Genomic DNA, 17859 nt, shown 5'->3' on the forward strand with positions numbered 1-17859 from the left:
CATCATTGGGGTATGTAGTTTAAAAAAATGTGTCCGGTGACCCGGCCAACCAACCAAGATGGCCACCATGGCTAAAAATAGAACATAGGGGTAAAATGTAGATTTTGGCTTATATCTCTGAAACCAAAGCATTTAGAGCAAATCTGACGGGGTAAAATTGTTTATCAGGTCAAGATCTATATGCCCTGAAATTTTCAGATGAATCGGACAACTCGTTGTTGGGTTGCTGCCCCTGAATTGGTAATTTTAAGAAAATTTTGCCGTTTTTGGTTATTATCTTGAATATTATTATAGATAGAGATAAACTGTAAACAGCAATAATGTTCAGCAAAGTAAGATCTACAAATAAGTCAACTTGACCAAAATGGTCAGTTGACCCCTCAAGGAGTTATTGCCCTTTATAGTCAATTTTTAACCATTTTTCGTAAATTTTTGTTATCTTTTACAAAAATCTTCTCCTCTGAAACTACTAAGACAAATTTAACCAAACTTGTCCACAATCATCATAAGGGCATCTGGTTTAAAAAATGTGTCTGATGACCCCGCCAGTGAACCAAGATGGCCGACATGGCTAAAAAATAGAACATAGGGTAAAATGCAGTTTTCGGCTCATATCTCTGAAACCAAAGCATTTAGAGCATTTCTGACAAAGATAAAATTGTTCATTAGGTCAAGATCTATCTGCCCTGAAATTTTCAGACCAATCAGGCAACACGTTGTTGGGTTGCTGCCTTTGAATTGGTAATTTAAGAAAATTTTGCAGCTTTTGGTTATTATCTTGAATATTATTATAGATAGAGATAAACTGTAAACAGCAATAATGTACAGCAAAGTAAGATCTACAAATAAGTCAACATGACCAAAATTGTCAATTGAACCCTTAAGGAGTTATTGCCCTTTATAGTCAATTTTTAGCTCACCTGGCCCAAAGGGCCAAGTGAGCTTTTCTCATCATTTGGCGTCCGTCGTCTGTCGTCCTGCGTCCGTCGTCCGTCGTCCGTAAACTTTTACAAAAATCTTCTCCTCTGAAACTACTGGGCCAAATTTAACCAAACTTGGCCAATATCATCATTAGGGTATCTAGTTTAAAAAATGTGTCCGGTGACCCGGCCAACTAACCAAGATGGCCGCCATGGCTAAAAATAGAACATAGGGATAAAATGTAGATTTTGGCTTACATCTCTGAAACCAAAGCATTGAGAGCAAATCTGACAAGGGTAAAAATGTTTATTAGCTCAAGATCTATCTGCCCTGAAATTTTCAGATGAATCGGACAACCCGTTGTTAGGTTGCTGCCCCTGAATTAGTAATTTTAAGGAAATTTTGCCTTATTTGGTTATTATCTTGAATATTATTATAGATAGAGATAAACTGTAAACAGCAATAATGTTCAGCAAAGTAAGTTCTACAAATAAGTCAACATGACCAAAATGGTCAGTTGACCCCTTAAGGAGTTATTGCTCTTTTATAGTCAATTTTTAACAATTTTTCGTAAATTTTTGTTATCTTTTACAATCTTCTCCTCTGAAACTACTAAGATGAATTTAACTAAAGTTGTAAACAATCATCATTAGGGTATGTAGTTTAAAAATTGTGTTTGATGACCCCGCCCTCAAACCAAGATGGCCGACATGGCTAATAATAGTACATAGGGTAAAATGCAGTTTTTGGCTCATATATCTAAACCCAAAGCATTTCTAGCAAATCTTTCAAAAACAAAATTGTTCATTAGGTCAAGATCTATCTGCCCTTAAATTTTCAGACCATTCAGGCAACCCGTTGTTGGGTTGCTGCCCCTGAATTGGTAATTTTTAGAAATTTTTTCAGCTTTTGGTTATTATCTTGAATATTATTATAGATAGAGATAAACTGTAAAGAGCAATAATGTACAGCAAAGTAAGACCTACAAATAAGTCACATGACCAAAATGGTCAATTGACCCCTTAAGGAGTTATTGCCCTTTATAATAAATTTTTAACAATTTTCATAAATTTTGTAAAATTTTACAAAATAATTTCCACTGAAACTACAGGGCCAAGTTCATTATAGATAGAGATAATTGTAAGCATCAAGAATGTTCAGTAAAGTAAGATCTACAAACACATCACCATCACCAAAACACAATTTTGTCATGAATCCACCTGTGTCCTTTGTTTAATATGCACATAGACCAAGGTGAGCGACACAGGCTCTTTAGAGCCTCTAGTTTACAATTTTCATAAATTTTGTAAATTTTTGTAAATTTTTACAAAATATTTTCCACTGTAACTACTGGGCCAAGTTCATTATAGATAGAGATAATAGTAAGGAGCAAGAATGTTCAGTAAAGTAAGATCTACAAACACATCACCATCATCAAAACACAATTTTGTCATGAATCCATCTGTGTCCTTTGTTTAATATGCACATAGACCAAGGTGAGCGACACAGGCTCTTTAGAGCCTCTGGTTTCCCGTATGCAGTGAACTTAACTACAAGACTTCTTGTAAGAACTTCGCCCACTGCATCGCACAAGTGCGAGGGGAAAACCATGATGAAAGAATGTAAAAAAACATGCACTGGAAGGTAAATAGTAATAATTGATTCTTAAAGAACACATTTAATACAACAAATCATTTAACAACTGTTAAGGAAAAGTTTAATTAACATATGAAAACGCATGGAAAATACCAAAAAATAATATCATGGCTTTATCTACTACTTATTTGTCACATGCTTCACATGTTCTGTGTTGATGGTTTATTAATGTCACAATCTGGTAAACTAAGGCAACAGACTCCAAAGTTAATTACCTTCAATCACTGAATGAAACATCATTTGTCCGTTATATTTTGATAACATTAAAATTACAAGAAGCTCGTTTCATATGACTTTCATGGTTTGGTTTGTAAATGGTATGGTTTGTAGTAGGTATGGTAATGGTTAGGTTTGTAGTAGGAATGTTGATGGTTTGGTATGTAAATGGTTTGGTTTGTAGAAGATATGTTAATGGTTTGGATTGTAGTAGGAATGTTAATGGTTTGGTTTGTAATAGAAATGTTAATGATTTGTTTGTAGTAGGTATGTTAATGGTTTGTTTGTAGTAGGTATGTTAATGATTTGGTTTGTAGTAGGAATGTTAATGATTTGGTTTGTAGTAGGAATGTTAATGGTTTGGTTTGTAGATGCTTTTGCAACAAAAATTACTTTTCTCTGTTTAAGAAAAATATATTTAGATTATTTTGTAGCATAAATGTTTGAATTTGTTGCCAATTGAAAAAAATATTCAAGTGCATTCAAAGACCATTGTAATAAAAAAGAATAATGAAACTGGCCACATGAAAACATTTTCCCTATGTCCTACATCTGGGATAAAACTTAAAAAACAATGATAAAAGATTCTCATCAAATATTAATTATTTGTTGTTTTTTTTTTCTTCTTCTGTACTTTCAGTACCTCCATCTATTGATGATTCAGCTAATAATGACATTACCAAAGTTGTATCAGGTCATTCAACCGTACTGAATTGTCCTGCATCTGGTACCCCTGTTCCTGTTATTGAATGGTATAAAGATGGATGGTTATTGGTCAACAGTAACCATATATTGACAGAGAACAATGGACGACAACTTAAGATCATAAATACCACAGTGGAAGACTCAGGGAATTATACATGTACAGCAACAAATACTGCAGGGAAAACAGAACAAGATATGACTCTACTTGTGCTTGGTATCAATTATAGGATATACTATATATTCCCACTTAATCTTCAATAAACATGCTAATAAGATTATTGAAAGTATTTAAAATGGAAATAGGTGTAAGCATATGATTATATATGAAATAACTATATTCTTATGTTATAAACTCAGCTTAAGACTTAAAAGGAAAAACTGTTCAATTGAGTCTAGAGAAATCATGATTAATAAAAAAAATATACTTGAGTCTGAATAAGAACACCTTATATTTGCAAGTAAATGTTCATTTGTTACCTTACAGTTCCACCTTCCATTGATGAGTCCAATGTCATCTATAACCCTAAAGTACGTGTGAATCGTACTGTGCTGTTAGACTGTCCTATAGAGGGTGTACCATTACCTGATGTCACATGGTCATTTAACAACATCCCATTGGTGGAGACTGAAAGGCATCAGCTACTTCGTAATAATAGACAAGTAAAGATAAGACAGGCTCAAATCCGTGATAGTGGCACTTATACATGTCAAGCAGTGAATGAGGCAGGAAGTCTGAATAAAAACTTCAAACTGACTGTTCAGTGTAAGTCTTTCTACATGTTGATTAACATGGTGCTGAAGCTCTCATACATGAAATAAATTTGATTTATTGATCAAAACATCAAACTGTGTATTCTGTGTGTGAAATTTAAATAGCTTTTGTCAAATCTGTTATACCGTCTTTTGGGGTGTATAGTGCCCATTGAATATGAAATTGCAAATATTCTGACAAATGAATAAGAATTTTATTAGATTGAGATAAATCTGCATTTAAGTTTGTTTTTTTAAAACCAAATTTAATAAATTGTTTGAGTATCAAGGACAAGATTAAATATCCAAATTAATGTTCTGATTGAAACAATAACATAATTACGAATCAGTCAAATGATTATCATTAACATCATTAGTGCTGTAATAAATTGTTAAAATCTCATTATTTTTATTTTTTGTTTGCTGATTCTAGCTGTTAATCCGGATTATCACACCTCAATCAACGGGTCTAATCAATGTCAAAACAAATCAGTGACAGGTTCACCTTGTTCCGAATTAAATTCTTTCAGGTTACAATTATGGGATTATCAGGTTTTAAATCATAATTTCATGAACGGTTTTAAACAGTACGTTGTTTAAAAGTTACAAAGTAGAAACGTATTTATAAAAATAAACTTCTCATAGACTAAATCATCACTTTACAATATCAAGTCACATGACTGACCCACATGACTGGCAATCACCTGATACATTAGAAAAAATGGTGGTTTATCTTTTCAAAGCGAGCGTGGTTTATTCAATTTTCATACACTTTTCTTCTGCTCTCCATGATGAACACATACAAAAACAGTAAGTTATGACAACAAGGAACACAGAGGCTAATTTAACCGACAACAAAAGCTTTATTGTGTCTTTATTAAGACATGGCAAATTTCCGGATTGCAAACAGATGGACAAATTTATACGATAAACGTAACTACAGAGATATAAAATGTTTTTATGGCCCCGCAACAAAGTTGTCGTGGCCATATAGTTTTACCCTTGTCCGTCATTCCGTCATTTTGTCATTCTGTCATTCCATCATTCTGCAACAAACCATTATACAGACTTTTTTCTAAACGCCTTCAGATATTATGACAACAAGGAACACAGAGGCTAATTTAACCGACAACAAAAGCTTTATTGTGTCTTTATTAAGACATGGCAAATTTCCGGATTGCAAACAGATGGTCAAATTTATAAGATAAACGTAACTACAGAGGTATAAAATGTTTTTATGGCCCCGCAACAAAGTTGTCGTGGCCATATAGTTTTACCCTTGTCCGTCATTCCGTCATTTTGTCATTCTGACATTCCGCAACAAACCATTATACGGACTTTTTTCTAAACGCCTTCAGATATTGGGCTGATTTTTTGTATGTGAGTTAACCATGATGAGTTACAGATCAAGTTTAAGTTTCGTTCTGTTCCACTAATTTTTGCCAAAATAACGGGCTTTGGACTTTTATAAATTGTTGAAAATCACAGTGATACAGACTTTTTTTCTAAACGCCTTTAGATATTGGGCTGATTTTTGGTATATGAGTTAACCATGATGAGTTACAGATCAAGTTTAAGTTTAGTTCCGCGCCGCTGATTTTGCTGAAATTAAGGGTTTAAGACTTTGAAAATTGTTGAAAATCACAGTTATACAGACTTTTTTTCTATACGCCTTCAGATTTTGCGCTGATTTTTGATATGTGAGACTACCACGATGTCTTTGATGAGTTACAGATCAAGTTTATGTTTTGTTCCGCTATGCTGATTTTCATGTCGTTTCAACACATCTTGTTAGATCTGCAGTACATCCACTTCCTGTTTGCTGATAGTTTTAAATTTATTTACTCATTGATCAAGGAAATTTTTCATCAAACTAGAATTGGTCTTGAGAGCTTGATACTACCCATGCATGTTTATGTCCACATGTGTTGTTGAAATTGCAGATTTTTCAACTTTTTGAGACAGGGACATACGTGTCGTTTTGACACATCTAGTTTATTTGAATAAAACTTGACAAATCAAGAACAATAAGATACATATTACGAATATAACATGTAAAACATAAAAACAATCGAGGTTTTAGCAAAAATATTCCGTACTCTTCACTTCTCCTGGAAATTTTTTGTCAGAGTTTGGACCTGAAAAAAAGACTAAGAAAATGTCTGTAGGCATGTATAACGTGCACCCCTCTTACAAGAAACATGACCCAGGGTATAAATGTGCGCACTATACATACCAAAAGACGGTATTTGAACGAGCTTATTGCAGATGAATATAGACAAGGTAGTCATGATTGATCTTTTATTGTACAAAGCCACTATATTTATCTTACATTAACTCATATTGCCCTTGACATTATCAAAAATGACAGGATGCTTTTAGTAAACTAATTGGGCTTCCAGTTTCCACTGTGAAATGTTAGCGACTAAAATTGTTTGCAAATATAGACAGTGACAATAAACTTAAAATTTTCTTAAGAAATTCTATTTATTCTTTTATTTTAAGTTACTGTGGATTCATTTATTTTCGTGGGTATCAATTTTCATGGATAGAGAAAAAAAGACGTTTCGTGGTATACGTAAATTCGTGGATCGCTGATTACAAAAAAAAATCAATCAGATACGTAATTCGTGGATTTCTTTTTGATTTAGATCATATAACCTCCTTGGTTTGATCAATAATAAAAGAAACAAAAAAGAAGGAATTCATTGAAAAAGTTTTGAATTGTCAAAATCCTCGCTTGGTCATTCTAGGTTAAAGTGTTCATTGAAAACTTCTATTACAATAATGGACAGAGACAACTAATTATTTGTTTGTTTTACAATTTATAAATTCTTGTCGGAATTTTATAAGGCATTCAAAACACTATGATTGAAAGCTCATTTCCCTAATCACGATATAATAAACAGTCATATAAGTAAAAGGTGTGAAAATACATGCACCTGTCATAAACAATATTACCTACGGGCAATATCCCCGTACTTAATTCTATTGATTCTTAATCACCAGTAAACCAAACTATGACACGGTAATTAACAACTTGCAGTTATTTTCCATGAACAGTTTTAATCAATTTTAAAAAGTAAATTATCACTGATATTCGATATATTTATTATTGATGTAATCAAAATACTTTTATCTTCTTTCATTAAAAACACGTGTTATGTTACAATGTGTATTGCTAGTCAACACTATACTAGAACTGCATAACATAACCGGAAATAAACATCCGACTCCATACACATTTCTCGGGATTATTCTTCGTTGAATTCTTAAATTCGTGGTTTGCTGTGACCCACGAAACCCACGAAAATTGGTATACCACGAATTAAAATGAATCCACAGTAATTGATTTCATTCATAATATCAAATTTGAATTAGTTTAGTTTTGGAAACAGTATCTAGAATAAGGTAAATATTTTATTATACAGTTTAAGATATAAATACATAGAATTAAATATTTACAGTGCCATCTGCAATAGATAGAGGTAATTTACAGACGGAATTCTCCATCATTGAGAACCAGACAGTACATATAGATTGTCCTGTGTCTGGTTTTCCTACACCTTCTATTATTTGGTTGAAAGACAAGATACCATTCTTTGACTTTCCATATCAAGATTTAAAGGTGCTGAATCAAGACCAGAGGTTAGTGGTCAGTAATGCTAAAGTGGAGGATGCTGGGAAATATACATGCAAAGCTACCAATGTGGCTGGATCTGACAAACAGCATTTCAATCTAGAAGTGAGAGGTAAATAAACACTCATTTGTGTCTGTACTTGTATTTTTATTTTTTGCGGTCGTATATTGGTATGACGTTGTCGCCATCCGAAGACACATTGGTTTTTGCACAATAACTTTAGTTTAAGTGAATTGATCTCTATGAAATTTTACTCTAAGGTTAAATACCACAAAAGGAAGGTTGGGATTGATTTTGAGGGTTATGGTACCAACAGTTAAGGAATTAGGGGCCAAAAAGGGGCCAAAAATAAGCATTTTTGTAACTTCCAGACAATAACTTGTGTGTTAGTGTATGGATCTCTCTGACATTGTACCACAAGGTTCAATATCACAAAGGGAATGCTGGGATTGATTTTGGGGGTAATTGCCTCAAAATTTCAGGAATTAGGGGCAAATAAGGGGCAAAAAACAAGCATTTTTCTTGTTTCATGACAGTAACTTGTGTGTAAGTGTATGGATCTTTCTGAAATTGTACTACAATGTTCCATATCACAAAGGAAAAGCTGGAATTGAGTTTGGGGGTAATTGCCCAAAAGGTTTAGGAATAAGGGGCCAAAAATAAGCATTTTTCTAGTTTCCAGACAATAAATTGTGTTCAATTGTATGGATCTCTCTGAAATTGTACTGCAAGGTACCATACCACAAAGGGAAGGCTGGGATTGATTTTGGGGGTAATTGCCTCAAAATTTTAGGAATTAGGGGCCAAAAAGGGGCAAAAAACAAGCATTTTTCTAGTTTCAGGACAATAACTTGTGTGTATTAAAAGTGTATTATTGGATCTTTATGAAATTGTACTACAAGGTTCCATATTACAAAGGGAAAGCTGGGTTTGAGTTGGGGGTAAATGCCCTAAACGTTTAGGAATTTGGGGCCAAAGAACAAGCATTTTTAGCTCACCTGGCCCAAAGGGCCAAGTGAGCTCTTCTCATCACTTGGCGTCCGTCATCCGTCGTTGTTAGCTTTTTACAAAAATCTTCTCCTCTGAAACCACTGGGCCAAATTTAACCAAACTTGGCCACAATCATCATTAGGGTATCTAGTTTAAAAAAATGTGTCCGATGACCCCGCCAACCAACCAAGATGGCCGCCATAGCTAAAAATAGAACATAGAGGTAAAATGTAGATTTTGGCTTATATCTCTGAAACCAAAGCATTTAGAGTAAATCTGATATAGGGTAAAACTGATTATCAGGTCAAGATCTATCTGCCCTGAAATTTTCAGACAAGTCTAACAACCTGTTGTTGGGTTGGTGCCCCTGAATTGGTAATTTTAAGGAAATTTTGCAGCTTTTGGTTATTATCTTGAATATTATTATAGATAAACTGTAAACAGCAATAATGTTCAGCAAAGTAAGATCTACAAATAAGTTGTCATGACCAAAATTGTCAGTCGACCCCATCAGGAGTTATTGCCCTTAATAGTCAATTTTTAACAATTTTTCGTAAATTTTTGTAATCTTTTACAAAAATCTTCTTCTCTGAAACTACTGAGACAAATTTAACCATACTTGGCCATAATCATTATTAGGGTATCTAGTTTAAAAAATTTGTCCGATGACCCCGCCTTCCAACCATCATGGCCGACTTGGTTAAAAATAGAACATAGGGGTAAAATGCAGTTTTTGGTTTATATCTCTGAAACTAAAGCATTTAGAGCAAATCTGACAGGTGGCAAAAATGTTATCAGATTTAGATTTATCTGCCCTGAAATTTTCAGACGAATCCAACAACCCATTGTTGGGTTGCTGCCCCTGAGTTAGTAATTTTACCAAAATTTTGCAGTTTTTTGTTATTATCTTAGATATCATTATAATATCTAATATCTAATACTATTAATTATGATTTTAACCTTATTTTACACAATTTCCAAAGCATCAGTAAATACAGGTGAGCGACACAGGCTCTTGAGAGCCTCTAGTTACAGTTTCCAGACAATAACTTGTGTTCAAGTGTATGGATCTCTCTGAAATTGTACTGCAAGGTACCATACTACAAAGGGAAGGCTGGGATTGAGTTTGGGGGTGATGAATCATAAGGGGGTTCAAAAAATTGGGGGGGGGGGGGGATTTTTTTCCTTTATTTTTTTCTTTAAAATTTTCCATTTTAAGTTGGTTATTTTTGATTTATATATAAAAGCAAATAATAATGATATGAAAAAAAAAATGAAATATTGGGGTTCTTTGATATGCTGAATCTAACCGTGTATTTAGATTCTTAATTTTTGGTCCCGTTTTCAAATTGGTCTACATTAAGGTCCAAAGGGTCCAAAATTAAACTTGGTTTGATTTTAACAAAAATTGAATTCTTGGGGATCTTTGATATGCTGAATCTAAGTGGTATTTAGATTTTTGATTAAATATTTGAAAATAGATATAACATCATATCTAAGTTTAGAGAACTATTTTTAGTGGTGAAATCATATCTAATTTTAGAGAACTATTTCATATCATTTATTCAGTTTGAGTTATTTCCCTTTTTTGGTCCCGTTTTCAAATTGGTCTACATTAAGGTCCAAAGGGTCCAAAATTAAACTTGGTTTGATTTTAACAAAAATGGAATTCTTGGGGATCTTTGATATGCTGAATCTAACAGTGTATGTATTTAGATTTTGGATATTGGACCATAATAGGTAAATTAAAATTTTTTAAGTTCTTAGACCACATTCATTCTGTGTCAGAAACCTATGCTGTGTCAAATATTTAATCACAATCCAAATTCAGAGCTGTATCAAGCTTGAATGTTGTGTCCATACTTGCCCCAACTGTTCAGGGTTTGACCTCTGCGGTCGTATCAAGCTGTGCCCAGCGTAGCATTTTATTCAACATTAATCATATGTCACTGTAAAAATGTTCAAGATAATACAACATCATATGAAAATTTTTAACATACCATGAGGAAATTATGTATTGTTGAAGCAGTTGAATCAGATGTTTTACTAAACATTATTGAATGATAAACTTTATAATTTATTAGAATGGTCGACCTTAGTACTGATCTGAGTAGGAGTTTATAATTAGAATGTTGACCCCCATAAAAAGTAAAATCACAAAAATACTGAACTCCGAGGAAAATTCAAATAGGAAAGTCCCCAATCAAATGGCAAAATCAAAAAAACAAACACATTAAGCCTCCTTATTTAATAAATATTTTATCCTACAGTACCCCCGGTAATGGATGTTAAGCCTCCTTTTTTAATAAATATTTTATCCTACAGTACCCCCTGTAATGGATGTTAAGCCTCCTTATTTAATAAGTATTTTATCCTACAGTACCCCCGTAATGGATGTTAAGTCTCCTTATTCAATAAATATTTTATCCCACAGTACCCCCCATAATAGATGTTAAGCCTCCTTATTTAATAAATATTTTATCCTACAGTATCCCCCGTAATGGATGTTAAGCCTCCTTATTTAATAAATATTTTATCCTACAGTGCCCCCTGTAATGGATGGACAGAGAACAGTAACAGAGTCATCAGTCATTGTCAGAAATCCTGTAAACTTACAATGTCTTGTCAATGGTATACCAAGACCAGATATCACATGGCTGAAGGAAAATAAACCACTAGATCTGTCTGAATACCCACATATTAGGATAATGACAGAAGGGCAGGTATTTCTAGCAATTTTATAGTCTCTTCCATTAATGTCTATGTTTGTGATGTAAAAATTTGTAGTTAAGGGTAAAAAAAATATTTAAAAATATGATATTGTGATTGCAGTAAATTTGTGTAAAATTTAGAAATTTACTTGAATTTTTTGGTTTTTATAGGTTCTTCAGTTTATTGGTAGTCAAGTTGATGACAAAGGAAGATACACATGTAGGGCAAATAACTCAGCTGGTATATCAGAGAAATACTTTGATCTAACTGTTCTTGGTGAGTATTGAACTCTGTATGACACTCAAGTAGAGCAAATAACTCAGCTGGTATATCAGAGAAATACTTCGATCTAACTGTTCTTGGTGAGTATTGAACTCTGTATGAGACTCTAGTAGAACAAATAACTCAGCTGGTATATCAGAGAAATACTTTGATCTAACTGTTCTTGGTGAGTATTGAACTCAACACGAAGACTCAAGTAGATCAAATAACTCAGCTGGTGTATGATAGAAATACTTAATTGATCTAACTGTTCTTGGTGAGTATTGTCCTCAACACAAGACTGAAGTAGAGCAAATAACACAGCTGGTATATCAGTTGATCAAACTATTCTTGGTGAATATTGAACTCAACACAAGGCTCAAGTAGAGCAAATAAATCAGCTGGTATATCAGAAAAATACTTTGATCTGACTCTGCTTGGTGATTATTGCACAGCATAAGACTGAACAAGAGAGGCAAAAGATACTGATGGGATATTCAAACTCATAAATCAAAAACAAACTGTCATGGCAAAAAAATGAAAAAGGATTAAAAAACAAACTACACAAAACACAGAAATCTAGAAAACCAAAGACTCAGCAACTGGAACCTCACCAAAATTCAGGGGTGATCTCACATGCTCTGGAAAGATAAGCAGAGCAAATACCTCTGAGAAATACTTTGAACTAACTGTTCTTGGTGATTATTGAACTCAACATGAGACACAAGTAGAGCAAATAACTCAGCTGGTATATCAGAGAAATACCTATATCTAACTGTTCTTGGTGAGTATTGAACTCAACATAAGGCAAAAGTAGAGCAAATAACTCATCTGGTATATCAGAGAAATACTTTGATCTAAATGATATTGGTGAGTATATTGACCTCAACATGAGACTCCAATAGAGCAAATAACTCAGCTGGTATATCAGAGAAATACTTTGATCTAACTTTTCTTGATGAGTATTTCTCAATTTATGTATGCAATACATATACCTGATGCATAAATCTAAGATATCAAGTATTTAAAGTGACTGAATACAGATTGATGATATATATATGATTTTTTCAGTTCCACCGAAAGTAAATGGTTCTGATTCCATACAGAAGGAGGAAGTAACAATAAATCATCAACATGTCTTGGATTGTCCTGCCAGTGGTGTCCCACCTCCAAAATTAACATGGAAATACCGTGGGGATGTTATACCAGAATATGGTTCTCCATCTCACAGGATCTTAAATAATGGGAGACAGCTTTTGTTTATTAATACACAGTTGTATGATGCAGGATTCTATAGTTGTATTATCAGTAATGTGGCAGGAAACACAAGTCTGGATTTCCAGGTTGAAGTTCAAGGTTTGTTGCAAATATATTGTCAGTAATGTTACAGGAAACATAAGTCTTGATGTTGAAGTGGTTGTCAAGATAAAAATAAGGTGATGGGGTACGATTGCACAGGAATCAACTTTCCACCTGAGTTGAAATGACGGGAGATATAAGCTATTATAGGTCACTGTACGACATTCAACAATGAGAAAAACCCATACCGTAAAATATAAAAGGCCCCAACATGAAAAATGTGAAACAGATCAAAGGAAAAAGAAATAGGACAGACATGAACCAACAACAACCACTGACTTGCAGGCTCCTGACTTCGGATATGCATATAAAGAATGTGGGGTGGTTTAAACATGTTTGTGAGTGTTAAGTAACAAACAAAAATAAGCACAAAGTACCAAAGTTTGATGAATATGTACTTTCAGTATTGGGGTTGGGAACAGGTCACCATTTTCAAGTGGAATTTCATTGTCAAAAGCTATACCTTTAGTTGTGTTGCTGGGTAAAAAAGTCTTGTTCTAGAGGAAATTCAAAGTCTGATGTAAATAAAAATGAATAATAAGTGGAATATTTCTATCCTGTGCATTTTCTTTTGTTCATTTTGATGTAGACTCAGTCAATGCTTCAGTGATCAGAATCCACTTGCTGTAATGTATAAAATGTTGTACCAAATATTTTTTGTTTTTTCAGTGCCACCTACCATTAGAGAAGGACAAAGACATGTTGCCAGTGTTGTTAACACAAGAGTTAGGTTGCCTTGTGAATCAGATGGCCTACCCAAACCAGTTGTTACATGGGAAAAGAACGGTCAACCATTCCCCACTACTGGATTACGTCATACCATGCAGGAACAAGGAACTATAGAATTTGTATCAGTCCAATTAGAGGACGCTGGAGATTATACTTGTCATGCTTCTAACCCAGCAGGGAATGCTACAAGACATGTTAGTCTGGCTGTACAGGGTAAGCTATAAAGAATATTTAGAATCACTTTTAAAGATCTCATGCAAATGATGGAATGTCAACGTATATATGCAGTTTCTGCTTCACAAAATTTTGTAAACACTGGACACAGCCATATTTTACACCCCAAAACTAAGAATAGAACAAGTGCTCTCATTGGTCAAGAATGATGTAGTCAGAGTGGGAGTGACTTCTATCTGTCACTAGATGGTGCAGTGCTGTATTCACAAATTCTGTCTGAATCTGTCATGGGTGAAGTAGAGGGGGCCAAATTGTAACCCTTGGCTAGCAAAAAGATGGAAATAAAATAATAGTAATGTTTGGTAGTCCTTCAATTTTTACCAATTTCAAATAATTAAATACGAGATAAAGAATGGTCATTCCATATGCATGAGTATATTAAAGTTTTTATGAAATAATTTATATATTTTGTTTATCTTCAGTAAGGCCAAAGATGAGAAATCAGGATCCAGTTGAATTATCTGTGGTGGTGGGACAAAGTGTAGAACTACCTTGTGATGTAGAAGCCTATCCTCCACCTAGGATAATGTGGCAGAAAGGAGCTTCCATACTTGCAGAGTATCCTGAGACTATCCAGTCATCTAATTCTAGTATGCTTTTCTCTTGCTGTATGGTCTGGACAATTTAACAAATAAGGACTAAAAACACATCACATTGGATGAATGTGATGACCCTGTAACCCTGAGAGTTACCTTCTGTCCTGTAACATTAAAATTGTCAGACGACTTCTTAGGAGTTATTGCCCTTGAATGATGAATTTTACCAATCTTTTGCATTTAATTTAAGGCAATTTATAACAAATTGTGAACTCCATTCTGGATTGATTTCTTCAAACTTTACATAATTTTAGTACAGATAAAAGAAATTCCCTTTCAATTTTTAAAATTTTTTGGTGTGTCTTCCCAGAGTAATGGGACTTAAATTGTCATATTTAAGTAAATTTTTTTACATGTTGTACCATAACTTGAGTTTGCTTGGATTGATTTACTGATTTACTTGATTTAATGTACATTAGTGTTGTTAAACACACTGTTTGATTCGAAAAACATTTCTGATATATCGTTCCTTAGTCACAGGTTTTTCACTGTCAGATAAATAAGAGTATGATTAAAAGTATAATAGATACACTTTCTTTCTGCTCAAATATTAAAAAAAAAAACTTTTCATTTGTTGTGAAGTTACTTTTGTGATAAAAACAGGCTTCCGGTTTTCAGAATAATCAGCATAACATAGTAATTTAACTCTAGCAATGTAAAATAAGCCATCTTAATTTTAAAATGACAAGGCTTCTCTAGATGTAAACTTATATAAAAGATATGATTTCAGATTACCAGATAATAGATAATTCAACCCTGAGAATGCTGAAGACTGATATAAGCGACTCAGGAATTTACATCTGTATAGCTCGTAACAATGCTGGCACAGCTATTGGTCAGGTCAGGTTACAAGTATCAGGTAGGTTATAGTACACATACAAAGGTTCAATGTGTGGAAGAAAGAAAAAAAAGAAGGGATATGGTGTAGATGTATAGATTAGACAGAATTGCAGACATTATTTTAAAAAAAAGCATTGTATGAAGGAAAAGTTAATAATATTGTTTACAGTAAGTTCACCTTTATTCACAGTAAAAACAATATTTTTTAAGTTTAAAACTCAATAGGTGTTTTGTTATGGTTTTAACAATAAGAATACTAATGCCAACCCTATATGAAATCTATTTTAAATCAATAAAAACTGACTTTTTATTCCATTTATTATCTCTGATCATTATCCACCAGTATGGCAAGAATTTTATATGTAACAAGATTGTAAGGGTGATCCACTTTTTAGTTATACTCCACTCAAAGAGTTTTGAGGTAATGTGGATTATAATACTGTTACTTTATTCAAATACAAATATTAATTAAAAAACAAGATATGAAAGAACTCTTTGAATATTTGTTGAATTTTCCATCGCCGGAATGTGCACAAAAGTCTACAGTGTATCACTGTTAAATATCATTCTCGGGAATTAAGCTACTCAGACAAAAGTTCTCTATACTTTCACTGGTTTTAACAACGTTGCCGAAATATCCATTTCCAAGGATTTAAACCAATTTTTCCCGTAAAATTTATCGATGTTTAAAGACAATATATATATATATTTTAAATTCGCTAATGCCAAATTGCAATGCGTCTGCTTCATGCAGTTGTATTATCTGGAATGCCTAAATGAGGCGCGCAGTAATTAAAACAAAAGGATGATAATTAATTAATTATCTCTGCCGATTGGATAATTTGAAATAAGGGCCTTGTTCTGATTGGTTCCCTTCCCACATCTCACAAAGCAATTAGAGAGCGAGATGTCAAGAGTGGCCAGTAGGGAATTCCTTATATCATTGGTTGTTATTAATAGATATAAGCTGAACTTAAATACCCAATCGGCAATAAAGGACAGGTAATGCATGTGCGATGATACATGTCAACATGCTGTGTATTAATAATCCATTTTTCTTGTTAATAAAAATATCACTTATCTCTGATCATTATCTAACAGTATGGCAAGAATTTTATATGTAACAAGATTGTAAGGGTGATCCACTTTTTAGTTATACTCCACTCAAAGAGTTTTGAGGTAATGTGGATTATAATACTGTTACTTTATTCAAATACAAATATTAATTAAAAAACAAGATATGAAAGAACTCTTTGAATATTTGTTGAATTTTCCATTAGTTTATCTAAAGAGCAGTTTAATACATGCAACTTATTGCAGTTTACTCAAATTTTCCTTTGATCTTTTTTGTGATAATCTACTCCAGTAATAGTGTATTTTCTCAGTCGAGTAGATAGAGAATGTATGATTTGATATATAAGTCTATTGATATTGCATAGGCAAATAGAGATAAACAGATAACAAATACTGTCTTTCAAACTCGGGTATGTTTTTAGGCTACATCTCATCTTGTGGCTGTCACCCTTCAATGAGTTTGTAGCTGAGAAACTTCTCTCATTTTGAAGAACCATCAACTATTAGTTTGTACCTGTGATTTTCATTTCACCATGATTCTCTTTCAGTGCCTCCAAAGATATCATCCAGTAGGACAGTATTCACGGTTTCTCAAGGCCGAGATATTGTTTTACTATGTAATAATATTGGTACTCCGGAACCAAAAATAACATGGGAGAAGGATGGTATTGAAATATCTAATGCTGATTACCATTATAGAGTGCTGAGATCAGGTCAACTAGCTATACCATATTCTAGGTAAGGTCATTAATGTTGCAACCACCTCTGTGGTCTCATGGTAGAGTGCTAATTTCCAGTGGGGGAGGTTGTGGCTTTGATTCCCAGCTAGGTCAAATCATAGACTAAAATTTGTAATTGCAGCTTCTCTGCTAAGCAGTTGGCATTTAGGAGTTAGAACAAAGACTGGTCAGCACAACTTCAGAATAATGTGTCTGGTTAGAGTGACATGTCTTACTGCAAACTGTTACCATGTGAACTAGTAATACATTAAATATCCAGCTCAGTGTTTTGGTCTTGTACAAAGCAGGGTTCATATTCATATTGCTTGTTCTCGGCCTGAATATCCATATCATTTGCCTCTGGAGGTATAACAACCATGCAACCAGCTATCCATTTTCATTGGTGTCTACAATTGCTACTCAGGTCAAGATGACTAGCTTTACCATGTTCTAGGT

The 17859-nt window shown here is 33.5% G+C and overlaps 1 protein-coding gene across 31 annotated transcripts in view; it reads left to right on the forward strand.

Moving 5' to 3' along the window:
* LOC127728563 (hemicentin-1-like) overlaps positions 1–17859 on the forward strand; it is a 147424-nt gene that overhangs the window by 68999 nt on the left and 60566 nt on the right. For all 31 annotated transcript variants that reach the window (XM_052236001.1, XM_052235999.1, XM_052235998.1 and 28 more), the window contains 10 exons: positions 3434–3712; positions 3983–4261; positions 7716–8000; positions 11424–11602; positions 11762–11867; positions 12924–13208; positions 13881–14153; positions 14597–14764; positions 15501–15629; positions 17233–17422. In XM_052236001.1, coding sequence (XP_052091961.1) covers positions 3434–3712; positions 3983–4261; positions 7716–8000; positions 11424–11602; positions 11762–11867; positions 12924–13208; positions 13881–14153; positions 14597–14764; positions 15501–15629; positions 17233–17422 — 2173 coding nt within the window. The remainder of the gene's footprint in view (positions 1–3433; positions 3713–3982; positions 4262–7715; positions 8001–11423; positions 11603–11761; positions 11868–12923; positions 13209–13880; positions 14154–14596; positions 14765–15500; positions 15630–17232; positions 17423–17859) is intronic.

This window comes from Mytilus californianus, unplaced genomic scaffold (assembly GCF_021869535.1).
Source record: "Mytilus californianus isolate M0D057914Y unplaced genomic scaffold, xbMytCali1.0.p SCAF_2, whole genome shotgun sequence".
Classification (NCBI taxonomy): Eukaryota; Metazoa; Mollusca; class Bivalvia; order Mytilida; family Mytilidae; genus Mytilus; species Mytilus californianus.